Here is a 16,369-nt window from a genome sequence, read left to right as displayed (position 1 = left end):
ACGCCGAAACAAACTAGACGTTAAAAAGAGCTGTCATGCTATGGACCCCTATGATTTAACGGATCGATACTCGCGGATGAAAAATCAATACTTTCCTAGGGCGGAAAATATTGATATATATCGCCAAATCGATTTATTTATACAGCCCTAAAAATCACTGAGACTTTTGTCCACTAGGGGCAGTTAAATACATTCAAAATTCTTAATTGGTAATGTGGATGAGCTAAATAGTTACATTCTGTAGATTTGTAGATGTCAGTTCACAACAGTTATGATCCATATCCAGAAATAAATTCAAATCAATCCAATCAAAACAGACAGATTCACATTTAATTGCACGTTTCAAAGAATCCCAGAAAAATAACATTAAGTTACTAGTTTGGCGCTAGAGTCAGGGCAGTACAGTTGTCCTGGTAACCACCAAACCCAGACACATCCATTGGATTGTCAGAAGGAGACAATAATTGTACAAGTCTTCCAACAATACTTCACTTCTCCAGAGTCCACTGGTGGTTCTGATCACCATGTTATGGCCTAGTAGCTCATGACTGAAAATGCAAGTCACTTCCACTTTGTTATAATAACACCAACAGTTAACTGTGTAATATTTAGTAGCAATAAATCTGTATCAACAGAATTCTTGTGGCATCTGTTGTAAATTCACCGAGCTCCTGAGTGAACTTATATGTGCAGGATTTTATCCATCTGGACCACCTGAATACAACGATGTACACATTTTTGACAATATACAGCATCTCTTAAAAAGGTGAATAACATAAAATCCTATTTTTACCTTTCCAGGCTCACTCTTCCATGTGCCCAGTCCAATAAGGGGCATCTTCCGCCCAGTGTTGAGAACTGCAAAGTCATTCATGCCTCTCCAAAACACCTTACACAGAAAAGATGAGAGAAAGTAGTTTACCTGGAGGTTCAAAGCTTTAAGAAATACACTAAACTAACCTTGGACACATCTGGTAAATTTTAAAATTTTTCTACTTTGACTAGGATGGTTGGGGGGGAGGCTTGAGGTGACATAAAACTTAACTAAATCTATGCAAACGGCAATGAGGATGATATGATACAACATAATGGGTGAAAACTGACTTCATAGTTTTAAATATGCAGATGTGACAGCGGAATAAATGGAGGAAAATTTTATCTTGAACTTAGGTACTACTGATACCACTTGGGCTAATTGTAACTACTTCAGTACCACGCTCCAAATGGAAAGCAAAAAAATATTAAACTAACTAAACTCTGCACACATTACAAACCGTGCCTATGGAAGAATTTAACAAACAAACTTTCTTCAGCAAAGAGGTGAATTAGACTTTCGTCGTTTTTTTCTGCCACAATTATTCATAAGTTAGACTCAAGTTTAACAAAAACTTGAAAACCTAGGCTAGCCCAAAACAACGCAGTCCATAATATTTCACATCGAGTCGTTTGAATGTCACGTGACTTTCAGGATCTAGGAGCCAGCTGTGCGCGTGACCAAAGTGAATTTATCTTGTAGTCCCTGGCTGCTTCATCTGTTAGCTGCTGTAACCACAGCTCTCGCGTTTACTGGACTTAAAGTACTCGCGCTGGATATTTTCAAGTCAACCAATAACTAAGTGCTAAAAATTATTTCTCACCGGCTTCTATTTATTATACAGTTCAAATTGTAAAACCAAGTTGCTGCTGCCTGCAGCTCATTTAATAAAGGCAGCTAGCCAGCAGAATGGTGCTCCAGTTTGGAACTCCGTATATGAGCAGGCATATTCCCCATTTTCTGTTCCGTATTCACGGCTAAAAATTATACGCAGACCAGAAAAGGCAGCATTGATCTAACTCACCCTTTTAGCGGCCTCACAGAATAACCGAGGTAACGCTCGCTTTAGGATTTGACTCCTGAATAAGAGCATGGCTGCTTGTTATCAGCAGTGAAATAAATGACAGAACAACCAACATGGCGCTCCGCGTCGCTTAACTCACCGAAGAGCTGATCTAAAGGTTGCACCGCCACCTGCTACTTCAACAACAACTCCTTTTCTTTTAGCTTCTCCAGGGCAGAGCTGCCACTTTCTGTTTAAACTGTTCCAAAACACCCTGATTTTGCTGACGCTTCCTTTTCCCGGAAGAGTACATTCCTCGATTTCCGGCGAAAATACTATGCATTAGCTCTTTTTTAAAATTAAAGTTAAAAATGGTCAATTAAACAGAAATGTTCAGATTTTAAAATGCACTGAAATCTTAAAAAGACTCAGCCATGTGTATATATTAAACAAAAATTAATTCAAAATGTGAAAGTAGTGTATGAAAACAGTAACACAATACAGCTGTTTCAACAGGAAGTGTGGGAATTCAACCAGATGCTTCCAATGGGCTGTTTGTTGGTCTGGACCACACAGGTGTGTTGTTAACATAATACCAAGTTTTAAAGAAATCATAAATGCCTTGAGATAAATAGTTATTGCTGCCGAACAACTGGGAATTCAATACCAACACATATAGACTTGGATTTGGCCATTTCCAAACAGGCACCTGAAGTCCATCCAGTGGACATCCAGACATCCCAACAAATCTTTTGACTGCAAGGTCAGGAAACTAAAGAAGAAAAGGAAAACAACAACAACAACAAACTTTTTCTTAGAATGCTCGATAACAAGAGTAATAGACCCAGGAGGAAAGGTCGTTCATCCATCTACCCAAAAACTCTGCCACACTTGTTCTGGGGGATCCCCAGGTATTCCAGAGTCAGTAGAAATATATTCTCTCCAAGAACTTCTGAGTCTGGACTTAGGATCTCATTATTTTGGTCAGATTATCTGAGTCGACTTTTTCTTTACCACGACAGACTGACCAGAGCCACCATCTTGTGGAACAAAGACACCAAGATGCAAAACTTCTCTACTATTCCCCTAGGGTAGCAGTCCACCTTTATTGATGTATTTATTTTGATATGAACTGTTTTACAGTCTCGTTATTCTTAATATTTTGGGGTTCAATTACAAGCCCGTTTTATGAAAAAATATAATTTTTATTTCTACTATGGTATAAACATGACATAGTGGAAATTTTAATAACGTTAAGGTTTTCAAAAGCAGCTTCATACAAAAAACACTAAGTGTGAGCACCCTCCTAACCGAGAGGGGGCAGACGTTTCGTTTGAGAAGACGGAAATGAATCCAGCAGAAACGGAAGTTAGTTAAGTGACAACAATCTGAATTTACAACTTCAGCGAAACTTCGCAGTGTTCTGATACTCTAGTTTTTGTGGAATTTATATATAACATTTGGCCGCTTTAGAAGTTATTGGTGCATTATGGAGGAAGTTATCTCCCATCCGCCGTGGGAGCGGTGTGTTTTTGCCCTCAAAGTCGGTGGCTAGTTAAACTGTTTGTGGAAGCTAAGTTGGCTAACGTTATCTGTCAGCTGACTCGTTTGACAGCAAACCTTCTCCTAATATGCTCCGACGTTACTCGGTGCTGGCTTTAAACAGGCTTGTTGATGTAACCACGCTGTGTGTTAGCTGGCGTTGACTCGTCCAGGTGTTTAATTAGCAGCGCTGATAAGGTGACCATAGATCTTGGCTCGCAATGTTCCTGCAGCTGCTTCCACCTTTCAACTAGCTGCCTCCCCTCCTCTGCTTTTCTCTCCTCCGTCGCCCTCCGATGGCTCACTGCGTCCCGTCCGAGCCAACCTCCAAGGTTCAGGCTCCAGAAAGTATCCCGTCCCAGGTCAGCGTGGACCAGAGCATGAGGCCGGTGCTGTTTGAGATTTTCGGCGAGATCTGGACCGTTCAGTCCCGGCTCGGTCAAGGAGTGTCGGCCTCGGTTTACCAAGTCAGCTCCGGCAGAGCTGCCACGGCCGCAGTGAAGGAGTTCCAGGGCGACTCACAGGGAGGGGACTACGGCTATCACAAAGAGAGGGCCGTGCTGGAGGACATCCAGGGGCATAAGAACATCGGTAAGAGCAATATTCGACGTCTTCAGTGTGTGCGTGGTTGCAGAGGTGACGTTGCTTCCTGTGTGTTTAGTTGCTTACTTTTTGGAGAAGGGTTACCCGAGTTTTGGCTTTCTGCAACTGTGGCTAGTAATTAGCCAAATTCTGCATAAATCTCAAAGGTATTATTGTTTTTCCTTTCCAGTAGTTAATCTGCAGAGCGAGTCAAAAGCATTCACACACTTTAAATGTATTCACATTATGTCATGTTAAAACTCAAACCTCAGTCTCTTCTTTGGGAGTTTGTGAAATAGATCTAAAAATGAATTACACTTCAAGTGAAGTGGAAGATAATTATTACACTGTTTTCGAAACTTGTCTGGAAAATATTAGTGGCGTGCAGTTGCATTTAGTCCCTCCAAGTTAGCACTGCAACACCAGCTTTTGCTGCACTGGCCTCAGAGTACCTGTTTTGCAGGTACTTTGCAAAACATTCTCTAAGTCCCTGAACATCCTCTGGAGTTAAGTTAGATCCACCATCAAGAGATGGAAGGAATTGTCAGATGTTTATATGTATCAACATGTTTTATATTTGCTTTCCCAGTTATACAGCACTTTGTGTTGGACCACTGCATGTACTTTCTTTAAAATATGTTGAAGCCTGTGTTTGTAAGTTGACCAAAATTGAAAAAAGTTTTGATTACTTTCCTTATGATGCATGATGTGTCCTCCTGTTTCTCAGTCACACTGTATGGCGTGTTCACCAACCACAACTGTGTGGGGGTGGCTACGCGCTGCCTCCTGCTGGAGCTCCTGGATGTCAGCGTATCGGAGCTGCTGGTGAGGCGTAGCAATGGTGTCAAGGGTGTAAGGTAAGCAGCTCCATGTTGCTGCTGATCACACTGTCACTCTTGGACTCTGGTTGGAGCAGGCAGGTTACGCGTCTTAGCTTCTGTCTTACTGCTGGAATACTTGCAGACAGGAAAGTCAGAGTTTATTTAGCTTCAAGAACCAGTTGTAGTTGTCTTATTAGTTGCCACTTGATTTATTTGTTATGACACCTTTTACCAAATTCTTGGATTTAAAAAGCATATTTTTTGTCATTGAATCATCTCACCATGGAAAACAAGAATGGATTAAATAAATTCATTAAAATCAAGGCTGTTGGCTCTGCTACTAATATTTGTCCTTTTATAGTTGCAAATGAAGCCAATAACATGAGAAATGAATGGCTGGCCCCCTGTGTTTGATGCCCTGCAGCAGACCCCAGAAGGGCCACTCCATGTGGCTGGTGCAGCACTGTGCCAGAGACATCCTGGAGGCTCTTGCCTTCCTTCACAGGGAAGGCTACGTCCACGCTGACCTCAAACCACGCAACATCCTGTGGAGTGCCGATGACGAGTGCTTCAAGCTCATCGACTTCGGGCTGAGCTTCAAACAGGGAAACCAGGTTTGTGTGTATGTTGGGCTGTGAGAAAATAGAAGACGGGCTGGCAGGGATTCTTAAAATGATCCATTTGTTTTGATAGGATGTGAAGTACATCCAGACGGATGGGTATCGAGCCCCGGAAGCCGAGCTCCAGAACAGCCTGGCCCAGGCTGGGATGGAGGGAGACTCCGGCTGCACAGCCGCCATCGACATGTGGAGCCTTGGCGTCATCCTGCTGGAGATGTTCTCAGGAATTAAACTGAAAGACACCGTCCGCTCACAGGACTGGAAGGTACTGCCAAACTCTCCACAGAACCAGGACGACTGGATTTGTTAAGGAAAATATTGAGTTTCAACCATTTCTTTTATATTCTTTTAAAACTAGAAATGTTAACATTTTAATACTTTTATTTTATTAAATGTGTTTCTAGTGATAATGAAATGCTACTGCTGAGTTCATTTTCATGCTCCAGTTGAACACTTCTGTGTTTTTCTACGCTTAAAACAAGGAAATATTTAATAATGCAAATCTGTTGGATAATGAAATCAGATCACACTGCCTCTGTTTCTGGGCTACAGGACAACAGCGTTGCCGTCGTCAACCGCATCTTTGCCAGTAATGGCGTGATGTGCCCTGCCATCCCAGTCTATCACCTCAGAGACCTTATTAAAAGGTAAGCGTTTGCTCCTGGACTCTGCCTCTGTTTCTTGACGTAGTCTGCAGTGAAGTGGGCTGTTTGCTCTGTGTGCAGCATGCTGCTCAACAACCCAAAGCAGAGATGCACAGCTGAAGCTGCCCTGCTCAACCCGTTCTTCAGTATTCCCTTCGGTAGGTCCCTGCAGACATGCAGTCATCCCTGAAGCTCCTACTCTGCTATATTTACCTGCGTGTGTGTGCGTGCGTGTGTGTGCGTGTGTGTGTGTCAGCCCCTCACATAGAGGATCTGGTTCTACTGCCTTCTCCTGTTCTGCGTCTGCTTAACCTGATTGACGACAGCCACCTGCACAATGACGAAGAGTATGAAGGTATTGTGTGTTTCTATTGTATTTTTTCATTTTTCTTTTTTTTTTGTTCCAGTTAAAATCTACTGTAGGCCAGTGTTTCTCAAACTTTTTTGAGGACCACTTAACCCATTTAACAAACAGTCATGGACCACCTAACCTAAAATTGCCCTGCGATAACACAACTTAATATATGATGCAACCTGAAATGAAAATTTTAGTCTCTTAACTCACTTACTGTTGTTTCTTTGTTTTCCTAATGAGAAGAGTGGTGCTGTTTGGTTAATGTGACGACAAAGACATGAACAGGTCTACTTGGGCATTTTGAGTTATTTACGTATTCTGAAAGTATCTAAGCTTTCCAATGAGGTCAAATACATGGAAATAAAAAAAAGGAGTTGCTCTTTACTAAAATTCTTCCCACAGTGAATGCAAGCAGAAGCTCAACAGTCTGTGTTGATTATTGTTCCCAGACATACTGGAGGACATGAAAGAGGAGTGCCAGAAGTACGGCTCAGTGGTTTCTCTGCTCATTCCTAAGGAGAATCCTGGAAAAGGGCAGGTGAGAGGATTTAACCAACAAGTCAGTCATTGTTCACATAGCAGGCAAATGTTCATGGCAGTCTGAACAGCCTAATTTTTTCAGAAAAAAAAAAAAAATCTGAATTGTGTCACCTTGTGCTATACCCTGTCCACTGCCTTCCTAACAGAATTCAGCCTATAAAATTTTTCTGGGCCAATCAGCGAACAGAAGATGATGTGAACGATTTTCTGCTGTTTTAGTATTGTAGTCCGCCTGTAGTTTTAGCAATAACAGCAGAGGAAGAGAACAAAGCCGTTCCGTCCGTGTTGGCCATGCTTCCAGATATCAACTTAACATTGACAGCCATCTTGTTCAGCTTGGCACTTCTCTCTCTTTGCAGTGAGGGATGGATGTTTACAGTGAAGGCAATTTCCAGTAAGCTTCAAGCTGGGACATTACCTACATCAAATGTTAGCAGTTGGTTAAAGTCTCAAGCTTCAACAGAGTCCACACCTCCAGGAAGCAACAGTTCCTCCATATCTAGGGTCCAGCAAAGAGGCTGGTTTTTACCAGGCTGTATGTGCTGCTAAATCAGAAACATATCCAATAGTTTTCACAGTGTCTACAATCTGGATATGTCAGATCCATCTTTTACGTCTTTGACATGACACACGTCATGATTCTGCAGCAGAATCTGCAGAATCTGTTTATGCATTAAACAGTGTCTGGAGCAAGCAGTGCCAGCAGTGAAGCACCTCTCTCACCGCCACACACCCAACACTCCGCTTTGGGGTCTTACGATGTTCACACTTAAAAGTCTGATTTGAGTCGCATTCAGTCAGTAGTATGAATGACCACGCAAAAGAAATCAGATTTCAGCTAAAATTTGGAATAGAGGATGTAGACCTGCTGTGTGAACGTAGCCTTAGACAGATTGAATCAGTGCTCAGTGTTCTGACTGTTTCTACAATAACATTCATCGTTTCTTTCACTCGTCCTTTAAACCTTTCATTCCCATCAGGTGTTTGTGGAGTACGCCAACTCTAGCGACTCCAAAGAAGCCCAGCGGCTGCTGACCGGCCGAACCTTCGACGGGAGGTTTGTAGTGGCCACCTTCTACCCGCTGAGCGCCTACAAGAGAGGTTACCTGTACCAGACGGTGCAGTGAGGATCAGTCTGCTCCTCCGTCCGCCTCATTTAAAGAACAGTGCTGTGTTTTGGCCTGCATCCCGTATACTGATACTTTCAACACCTGGATGCAGACATTAGATTATCAAGCTTCTCCTGTAGGGGAATTGCTATATTAATTCTACTCTTAAGAAAATAAGTTAAAGTTGGAGTCCTTCTGACAATACATTTACATTTCTAATATGAGTTTACAATCATCTTTATGCAGCAACTGGAAGCAAAAATCAAGACTTTGTTCCCGTTTAACACCGCTGCGATGCTTATAGGCTTAATCTGCATGTCTTGGTCATTGCTGAAGTTTTACAAAGCGCACAAGAGATGAGTTGTTTAAAATGCAGCAACTGCTTTGCTGAAAGGCATGTTGCTCAGCAATGTTTCCATGCAGAGCAGCAGCTGAAACTAGCTGTGATGTTTGGTGTGCAGACACCCTCCCAGTGCTTCACTGTGAAAACATCCGACTCGTCTGATGACTCTGCTGGAACATTAGCTGTCTGCTGCAGGAGAAGCTGTGCTTCGTTGCCTTTGAATAGTGCAGTATGAGTGGCTAATGAAAACCCATTTGACGTTGTGTGTCAGGGATGTCATTTGTTCTGTGTATCAAGTGATTTAGATGTTTTAGATCTTCAAACTACATAAACCTAAAGAGAAGCTGAAGGTTCACTGTGGTGGAAGCTAACATGTGGTACTGTTGTTACAGCAGTTTATTTTTATCTATTTATTTTGGGCTATGTTATGTATTTTAAGGTGGAGGCATGGTACTGAGGGATATACCGCCCCCCTGTGGCTGCTCTCCTGTCTGAGCACATGCGGGGCTACAGGAAGTTGCCCTGTAGCTGTTGATGAAATATTTCCTCTGACTGAGCTTCCATCCAGGAAAACTTCATGTTTTCACTGTAGCACTGAAAATATCACAAGAACTATTTCACATCCTCAATCCAGAGTTCATAAGGATGTCGTTTGACTTCTCTACACTCATGTACTGGATAAGTGTAGAAAACTATATGGAAAATAATTTAGTTTTTTTCCTCCCATCAAACTTTTTTTCTAGTGTCATCCTTCCTGTCCTCTTCCTCTCTTGTTCTGGCTCTGAGCTATGTCCTACTTTTTGACATTGATTCTTCCACTCTTTCTTTCTCATTTCTTCTTTGTGTCCTTATTTCCTTCCTTTTATCCTGCCTTCAGTTCTTTCCTCCACTTAGGTTCTTGTTGCTGCAGTAGCAATATGAAAAACCTGCTCACTTTATAAACATCCATCCATTTTCCATACGTGTGTGTTCCAGACAGCAGTGAGGGAAAGAAGGGCTATGTCATGGGCAGGCTTCCAGTTCATACCTCAAAAAAAGAAAACTTTAAATTTACATTTTAAAATGAGCACAAGGAACAAAGAAGTTTTGGAGTCTGAGAATGTCTGTAATGTTTACACAAAGATCAGGTAGAAAACCCTGTAAAACATTTAAGTTAGAAATTATGGTTTTCTTCTAGTTCAGAAAATTTTCTGAGCAGAAGTAGAAAACGTCTCATTAAGGCAACCGGCATTGCTGCCAGTTGGAAACGAAGCGTTACTCCAGATGCAGATTTAAAGCGAACTCAGTCAGCCACAGCAGAGAACCACCTGTAGCTCTCTTCACAGACATTGCTATGTGACATTGCTTTGGGATGATGGAGTTTTTCTTGTTGGCACCACTTTTTATTTTCTTCACTTTGTGGCACCTTTAAATGTTTCTACACAGGCTGCTGAAGTGACTGTGAGGATAAAAAGAAATGTTTGACAATCTCCTGGTGTGTTTGGTTAGTCGGTGCAAGAAGCAGTGGGTTGATTTTTAACCCAGCTTTGTAGCAGTGCTGTTCTGCAGAAATATGTGTTTGAAATATCAATAGAAAGTTTAGATTTTTTTTTTCAAGCTGTCAAATAGAAAGTTTTTTTTTCTGTATTTTCCATCTTGACTGCTTCAAGCAGATCACCCTGGATGACAGAAAGCTGGAAATTTTTCAATGTTATGGACTTACTGTTGTAGAATGAGCAATTATGAAACTCCTGGTTCATCTTCCAATTTATGACAAGATGTAGAGGTTCAGTACCCAAAAATTGTACTCAAGTAAAACATATCCATCCAAGAAATTACTCAACATGAGTAAAAAGGTATTTTGTTAAAAAGGCTGCTCAAGTACTCAGTAACTGATGAGAACATTCATATATTTTTAAATGACATCATCAAACAAACAAAACAAAGTCATTTGCATTTTTTAGCATTTTGAAAAACCAAAATGAAAAGAATTGATTCCAATTAATTACATAATTACAAAATAACAATTTAAGGAAGAACAAATGCTTTTCCAAATACCTTTTTTATAAATAAAACATATTAAACTAATACAGTAAGTTATCTTTCTTTATATATGTTAGAACAAGGTAAAGCACTTCCAGTGAAAATGTGTAGTGTTTACTGTATTTTTTCCACCTGTAATTATTTCATCAGATAAAAAATTATCATCAGAACAACAAACCTGATGAACAAGTAGTGAGACCTCTTCAAACAAGAGGTCTCACTTCATCATAAAATGTAGCTCTGTGTCTCTTTATCAGGTACTTTTTTGGCTTAAACATGTTTGTTCTTCATTCAGTGAAGTTACTCGCAGTGGGTTGAATACCCAGTTTTATTTAAGTAAGAGCAGTGATACTTCATAGTAACAATACTCAAGTAATAGTAAAAAAATGTGATATACCAAAACTACTAAAAGCATTTTTTACCCAAAAAGTTACTCAAGTAAAAGTAGTTCTTACTACCCAGCTCTCATAGGATTATGTTATGCACAATTATTATACTATCACATGTGCCAAATGGCATTTAAAATGCTGCTGTAACAACAGAAAATGGATAGAGTATGTTTGTCTGTTAAACATTACACACAAACTACACATTCTAATTGAATAATTAGTTTGATTAATTATCCGTAGAATGTTGAAATGAATGAATCTACCCCATTACCACTCCTGTGTCCTTTGCCTTAAAGATGATCTCTGTTTAATCTCCATTATTGCTGCTAGACAATAAGAATTTATTGCAACCTATTTTATAAAAACACATTTGCTTTTTACATGCCAAGAAAGTCAATTAGTTGATGAAGTTTATTTCTATATTATATAAACAAATGGAGATGTGATATTTTAGTTAGAACAGATCCACATTTCGTATGTAACTTAAGCGATGTTGTGGATGGCTTTTCCATTAGTTTTTTGCTATAAATAGGCTGAAAAACTAAAGCACTGATTATGCTTAACTATTAAATCTTCCCTGGTTACCACTGCTAACAAATGAGCACTGTTAACTATGCTATTGACCGGATTCGAACGATTCTGCAAAAGTCAAAAAGCAACCTTTTTGTTACTAAGAGACACTTCACCTGTAAATTGACTAAAACAGACAGAATGTGGGTTTGAACGGGCAACCCACCGGTTCCATGACGAAACCCTACCTCCTGAGCCACTGCCGCCCCTAAATAAGCTGTGATACAATGAGTCAGAGAGTTTTCCACAAGTTTGGGGGAAAATGCTTCCAAAAGTGTGGCATTATTTTCAATAGCAGTATTTTGTTTCTGAGAATAGAATCATGTCTGTAGTGTTTAAGTATCAGAAGTTAAAAATGGAAAAAGTTTATGCCTATATTGCAAATTAGACTTTTTTTTTAAAAGAACTTATGCACTTCCTTAGATTGAAAATAAATCGTTGATTTTGTTCAACAGAAGATGTTGAAGTCTATATGTAATGGGAAAAGTGCAGTTTTGGTGTCAAGAAGGTTCCTCTCAAATATTACGTGCCTGAAGAAAAGTTAATACCTATTTTCTCTCAAAGTAGTGTTTAGACTAAAAATCTTTGTGTAGCTTGAAATTAGTTTTCAGTGAAGAACAGTTTGCACCAGCCTGAAAACTGCAACCTCATGGAACATTTTCTTTCATTCTATGCCTCATACTTTGTCACATATCTGGCAGAGAAGTTTTTCTCCTTTTTAAATGTTATAGTCTTCCATTTAAAGCAGAAGTGCAGTCAGTCCTGAGGAGCTGATATCATGCCAGTCTTAGTTGTTTCCCTGGTTCAACACACCTGAATCAAATGATGGATCATTAGCAGAAGATTGTCATGCTGATAAGTTAGTTGGAGCATTTGAATCAGCTGTTTTGGGATGGAGACGCATCTAAGACTGGCAGGACACTAGACCTTAATTACTGGAGCTGGACAGCCAAGACTTTATAGTACTTGAACTAATTTAGGATAATTGTAGTTATAAAACTTCAGAATTTTTTCCTTAGAAAATCATGCAATTATGTTTAAGTAGAAATACTTTTAGATCAATATGACCCTAGGTGTTAGTCTCCCTGCTGCAAATATTCATTCATTATTCCAATTCATTTAATTTCAAACAGACTTTATTAATCCCAAAAGGGAACGTTGATGTTTTAACTCATATTATCTTAGTTTCTTCATGTAGATGCTGATGGTTGTGGGCAGTAAGGATTTCCTGTAGCTATCTGCATCATAGTAGCTTACTGATTGAAGACACCTGGTGGTTGCATAATAGCCTCACATTAAAAGCAGAGGCAATGTCACATGGTGTGTGTGACAGTGCATTCATAGTAAAACAGGGTTATAATGGGTTGTATTATCTAGAGAATGTAGATCTTTACCTTGCCTCATAAATTTCTAAGAAGTATTCTTTCTTCTTAGGTGTTCTTGTTGAACACCTGACTTTCTCTTGCTGTCTTACAGCCTAAATGAGTAGCAGACATGTAGCGACATGTTTTAGCCAATATTTTAACTAGCTTCCTACATTTTCCTCACCTGCAAATGGCGAACTTTGAGTCTCCTTCACTCAATAACAGCACCCCCACTGAAGAGTGGTGGTGCCAGCAGGACTGGGACATGGAAATATTACAGGGAGAGAACAAAGTGATCAGCTCTGTCATTTTCTTCAATAGAAGAGCTGACTGCTCTACAGGAATGTGAAGAATTACATAACTCTTTAAGGAAGGTTTAGGCTGTGTGAGTTCTCCTGTGTTCTTGGGGAAGACCACACACACTGCGATACCAGACCAAGACAATCCAGTGTGTTGAATATATCGACTTTAGGTCATGAAGTCCTTCTGAGCAGACAAGATCATTCTTAACACACCACACATGACAGGAATATCCCTTATGATCATAAGAGATATCACAATAATCAAGTTTCCTTAAGATTGTCGAAAGGGGGACGTGGGGACAAAATTTAGCATAAAAAGTTTGTCGTGTGAACTAGGCATTCGTTGACAGAGCAAACACAAGATCTTTTCTATCAATATAAGGCATCCAACCCTTATATTGACGTGCCCTTACTTTGGAGAAAGATTTTGGATAAGTTTTGACTCTCATCTGGAGATGCTAGGATACAAAATCTCCAGGTCTAGCAGAGGCTAAATGTTGCAAGTTTGCAGATATGCCGCCAAGAATTGCTCAAACCCTTTGAAGTTTTGAAAGTTGGGGGAGCCTCTGAGATATTGCTCATGCTGCCTACTTCACCAGTTTACAGTTTTCTAAGTGTTAGTTGACATCCCACCCCTGTTTGCACACAAACACTAAGCCACGGTAATTCAGTGGCACAGCACTGAAGCAAAGGGATAAAATCACTCAAAAAAAAATCAAACTAACCCTTAATGTGAAGCTTTTGTTTAAAGATTGAGTATGAGAACTAGGGACACCTAGTGGCTTAATTTTTATATTCCAGCAAATGCTGGATGCTTCCTACTCCTTGTGTCTGTGGGAAAGGTGTTTTTTGTTGAAAGAAAATGCAAAATCTTGACAAGTTTGTCTTGGGCCTCTGTAAAAATGGCAGCCCAGTCACTATGCATTAAAAACAATATAATAGTGATTATTAAAATAGTTTTTTACTCATTTAACAGCAGCCTAAAATGATGGATCTGGTAAACCTGTTAGCTTTAGGCATGTCTTGATTTTTCTCTTCCTATGCATGATGTGTTTGGATTAACAATATCAAAATCCAACTTCACAAGTTCTGGTGTTTCAGACCCTAAATGAGAAAACGAGCATCAAAAGACGCTGCATTAGTCTTTCCACATGGAGATCCCTCCTCCACAGTTTTCAGTCTGGAATGAGATCTCTTCTGTTACATATCCTTGTGAAAGGCAAAAATATTCTCTATAATATTTAGTTGTCCCCTCCCCATGTTTTCTACTCAGAAAACCTAAAAAAGCACACGGTCTGGTTCAGACATCAACATGTCTGTATCTTCCAGGCTCTAACCCAGCACTGCATCGCTTAGTTTACCTCTATGTACTGTTAACACTGGGCATGTGGAAGGCAAAGACGTAGTGAATACAGGCTGTTAAATGTTTGTCCATTAGTTGGACATTGTGTTGCAAAAAGATTTTCGGGAGCCGTTTCACATTTTTACACTTTGTTCCGACTTTATGTGAAATCCCAACACAAAGTAGTGCATAACTATGAAGAACTACTTTGTACTTTTACTTAACTTGGCCATTGCCTTCCCATGCAATTCCGCTCAATTTTCATCTCCCTTCGGTGCTCCATCCTGGATTTCCCCAGTTGAAATTTAACCAAACTAATCAGCAAAGGAGAAGTTGTGATCGATGATCTAGATTTACTGCACTGATTTAGTATTGTTGTCTGGCAACATAGGGTTGTAGTTTGACAATGTTGGTGCAGTGAGTGAATGAAGCCGCTCAGTCTGTGTTGGCCACGCCTCCATATATTAGCAACTGAAGTCGGAGCAAGGTAGAGTCAAGGACATTTTATTGCTGGAAAAGATCTTGTGGCCCGACTCCTGACCGGGTTGTTTACAGCGCTTAGAACATCCTGTAAGCTTCATGAAGTTGGCCATTACTTATGCCATGGCTAAACGTTAGCAACTGGGTACAATAAGATAAATGATTTAAAACTTCAGTAGTCCACATCTCCAGCAAGCAATTGATTCTCAATACAGCTGAGACCCAAAACATAGAACAAGAGGCTGGTTTACAACAGGCTGCCTTTTACTGCCCTTCAACTTTCAGGGTGTGTCTCAAGCCTTGCCACCCATGCTTAATTGATTGGATTTGTAAGACTGCACTTTGACTTGGCCATTCTGCTTTGATCTAAACCAGGCATGAACAATCCTAGTCTCCAAGGACCAAGAGAAACTTCTCTGATTCCAGATCACAGGAACGTTTAAGTAGCAGCTTCTTGTAGATGAGAAGTCAGTTTTTTGATTGGCTGATGGAGGAGGGACACTGGCTTACACCATGTACCATTATGCACTGGTTTGTTCTGATCTGTCAATTAAACCCCAATCCCTCATTAAGGTTGTGCAGTGATGGTTTGTAGCATTTTCTAGAGGCAGTTTTTATAGGTTTCAGTTGCAGAGTTGTGCATGGTATTCCTTAGTCAGCAGATACAAAGTGAAATTTGTGTGTGTGAAGTGGAGAATGCTGCAAACCTTTTATTTCTAGCATCCAGGCTTATCTCCTACACGCACAATAACTGGAACTCGATGAGAATCTGAGCTCATCTTGGACAGTTTTCATTTTGGCCTTTAAAATGTCTCACAGGAAGAAAGTTCTGCTCAGTCAAGAATGCTGCTGAGACTGATCAGCTGAAGGTGACGTAGAGCAGCAGTCTGGTTGTAGCTGGAGTTGTCCTGTTGTTCCATGTCAGGTCTCAACTCTTTATCTTTTTATTTGGATGTGAAGCATATCTGTGAAATGATAAAAAAAAGAAACATGCAGTGTTGCATGGAAAAATGTTTCTCTTTTGTTTTCAATGTGGTTTAGTTGTTTTTTGTTTTGTCAGACAGAAACCAAAGGAACTGTAGTCTAAATTTTTAGGGAAGCAGATTTGGTGACGGCGTCTTTAAAGGTCATTTACAATCCTGCTTTGCACAGCCCTTGAAATGCCTTAAAATGTCAGTATTAAACCAAACCCACAAACCCTGTTTTATCTCGCTTCTTACAAACTAATATGTGAGAGAAAAGTAAACAGCAGCAAAGCTCTAAGGGTCAACAAAGCTCTTAGCTGGATCAAACCAAAACATTAAGAATTAAAGGAGAAGTTGCACATTATTGATGGTGACTGTTAGCAATTAAAAAATGTCGGAACCATTCTAGACAGTCAAAAGACAATCTGTGGCCTTGGAAGTCTTCCTCATAGCCACTGTTTTGATGAGACGAGTAGTAGCCATTTTGGCTCTTTATTTTTCCTGAAATGTCCCGCAGGTGAAATGATTGTTTCTTCAGGTTCTGTAACTTAAACAGAAGCAC

The 16,369-nt window shown here is 40.1% G+C and overlaps 2 protein-coding genes across 4 annotated transcripts in view; one reads left to right on the top strand and one right to left on the bottom strand.

The window, feature by feature from the left end:
* akr1a1b (aldo-keto reductase family 1, member A1b (aldehyde reductase)) overlaps positions 1–2,319 on the bottom strand; it is an 11,394-nt gene extending 9,075 nt beyond the window's left edge. Inside the window, exons 1-2 of one of the 2 annotated variants that reach the window (XM_015018305.1) lie at positions 1,978–2,319; positions 794–889 (exon numbers count right to left, since the gene is read on the bottom strand). In XM_015018305.1, the coding sequence (XP_014873791.1) occupies positions 794–874 (81 nt within the window). In that variant the 5' untranslated portion in view covers positions 875–889; positions 1,978–2,319. Of the gene's footprint in view, positions 1–793; positions 890–1,838; positions 1,952–1,977 lie in introns of those variants that run through there. The other variant, XM_015018304.1, reaches the window with a different exon arrangement.
* Positions 2,320–2,885: 566 nt separating this feature from the next.
* uhmk1 (U2AF homology motif (UHM) kinase 1) lies at positions 2,886–10,414 on the top strand. 2 transcript variants are annotated; one of them, XM_015018297.1, is made up of 9 exons: positions 2,886–3,950; positions 4,669–4,798; positions 5,190–5,376; positions 5,456–5,647; positions 5,935–6,029; positions 6,108–6,184; positions 6,283–6,381; positions 6,831–6,919; positions 7,902–10,414. In XM_015018297.1, exons 1-9 carry the CDS (start codon positions 3,656–3,658, stop codon positions 8,046–8,048), a joined length of 1,311 nt encoding a protein of 436 aa, XP_014873783.1. In that variant the 5' UTR covers positions 2,886–3,655; the 3' UTR covers positions 8,049–10,414. The 2 variants fall into 2 exon arrangements, with proteins under 2 accessions (XP_014873783.1, XP_014873782.1); XM_015018296.1 differs by having other exon boundaries at positions 5,187–5,376.
* The last annotated feature ends 5,955 nt before the right edge of the window (positions 10,415–16,369 follow it).

The sequence above is a fragment of the Poecilia latipinna genome, unplaced genomic scaffold (assembly GCF_001443285.1).
Source record: "Poecilia latipinna isolate Pla-1442-1.1 unplaced genomic scaffold, P_latipinna-1.0 Scaffold2262, whole genome shotgun sequence".
Taxonomy (NCBI): Eukaryota; Metazoa; Chordata; class Actinopteri; order Cyprinodontiformes; family Poeciliidae; genus Poecilia; species Poecilia latipinna.
This window is presented reverse-complemented; position numbering and strand designations above follow the sequence as displayed.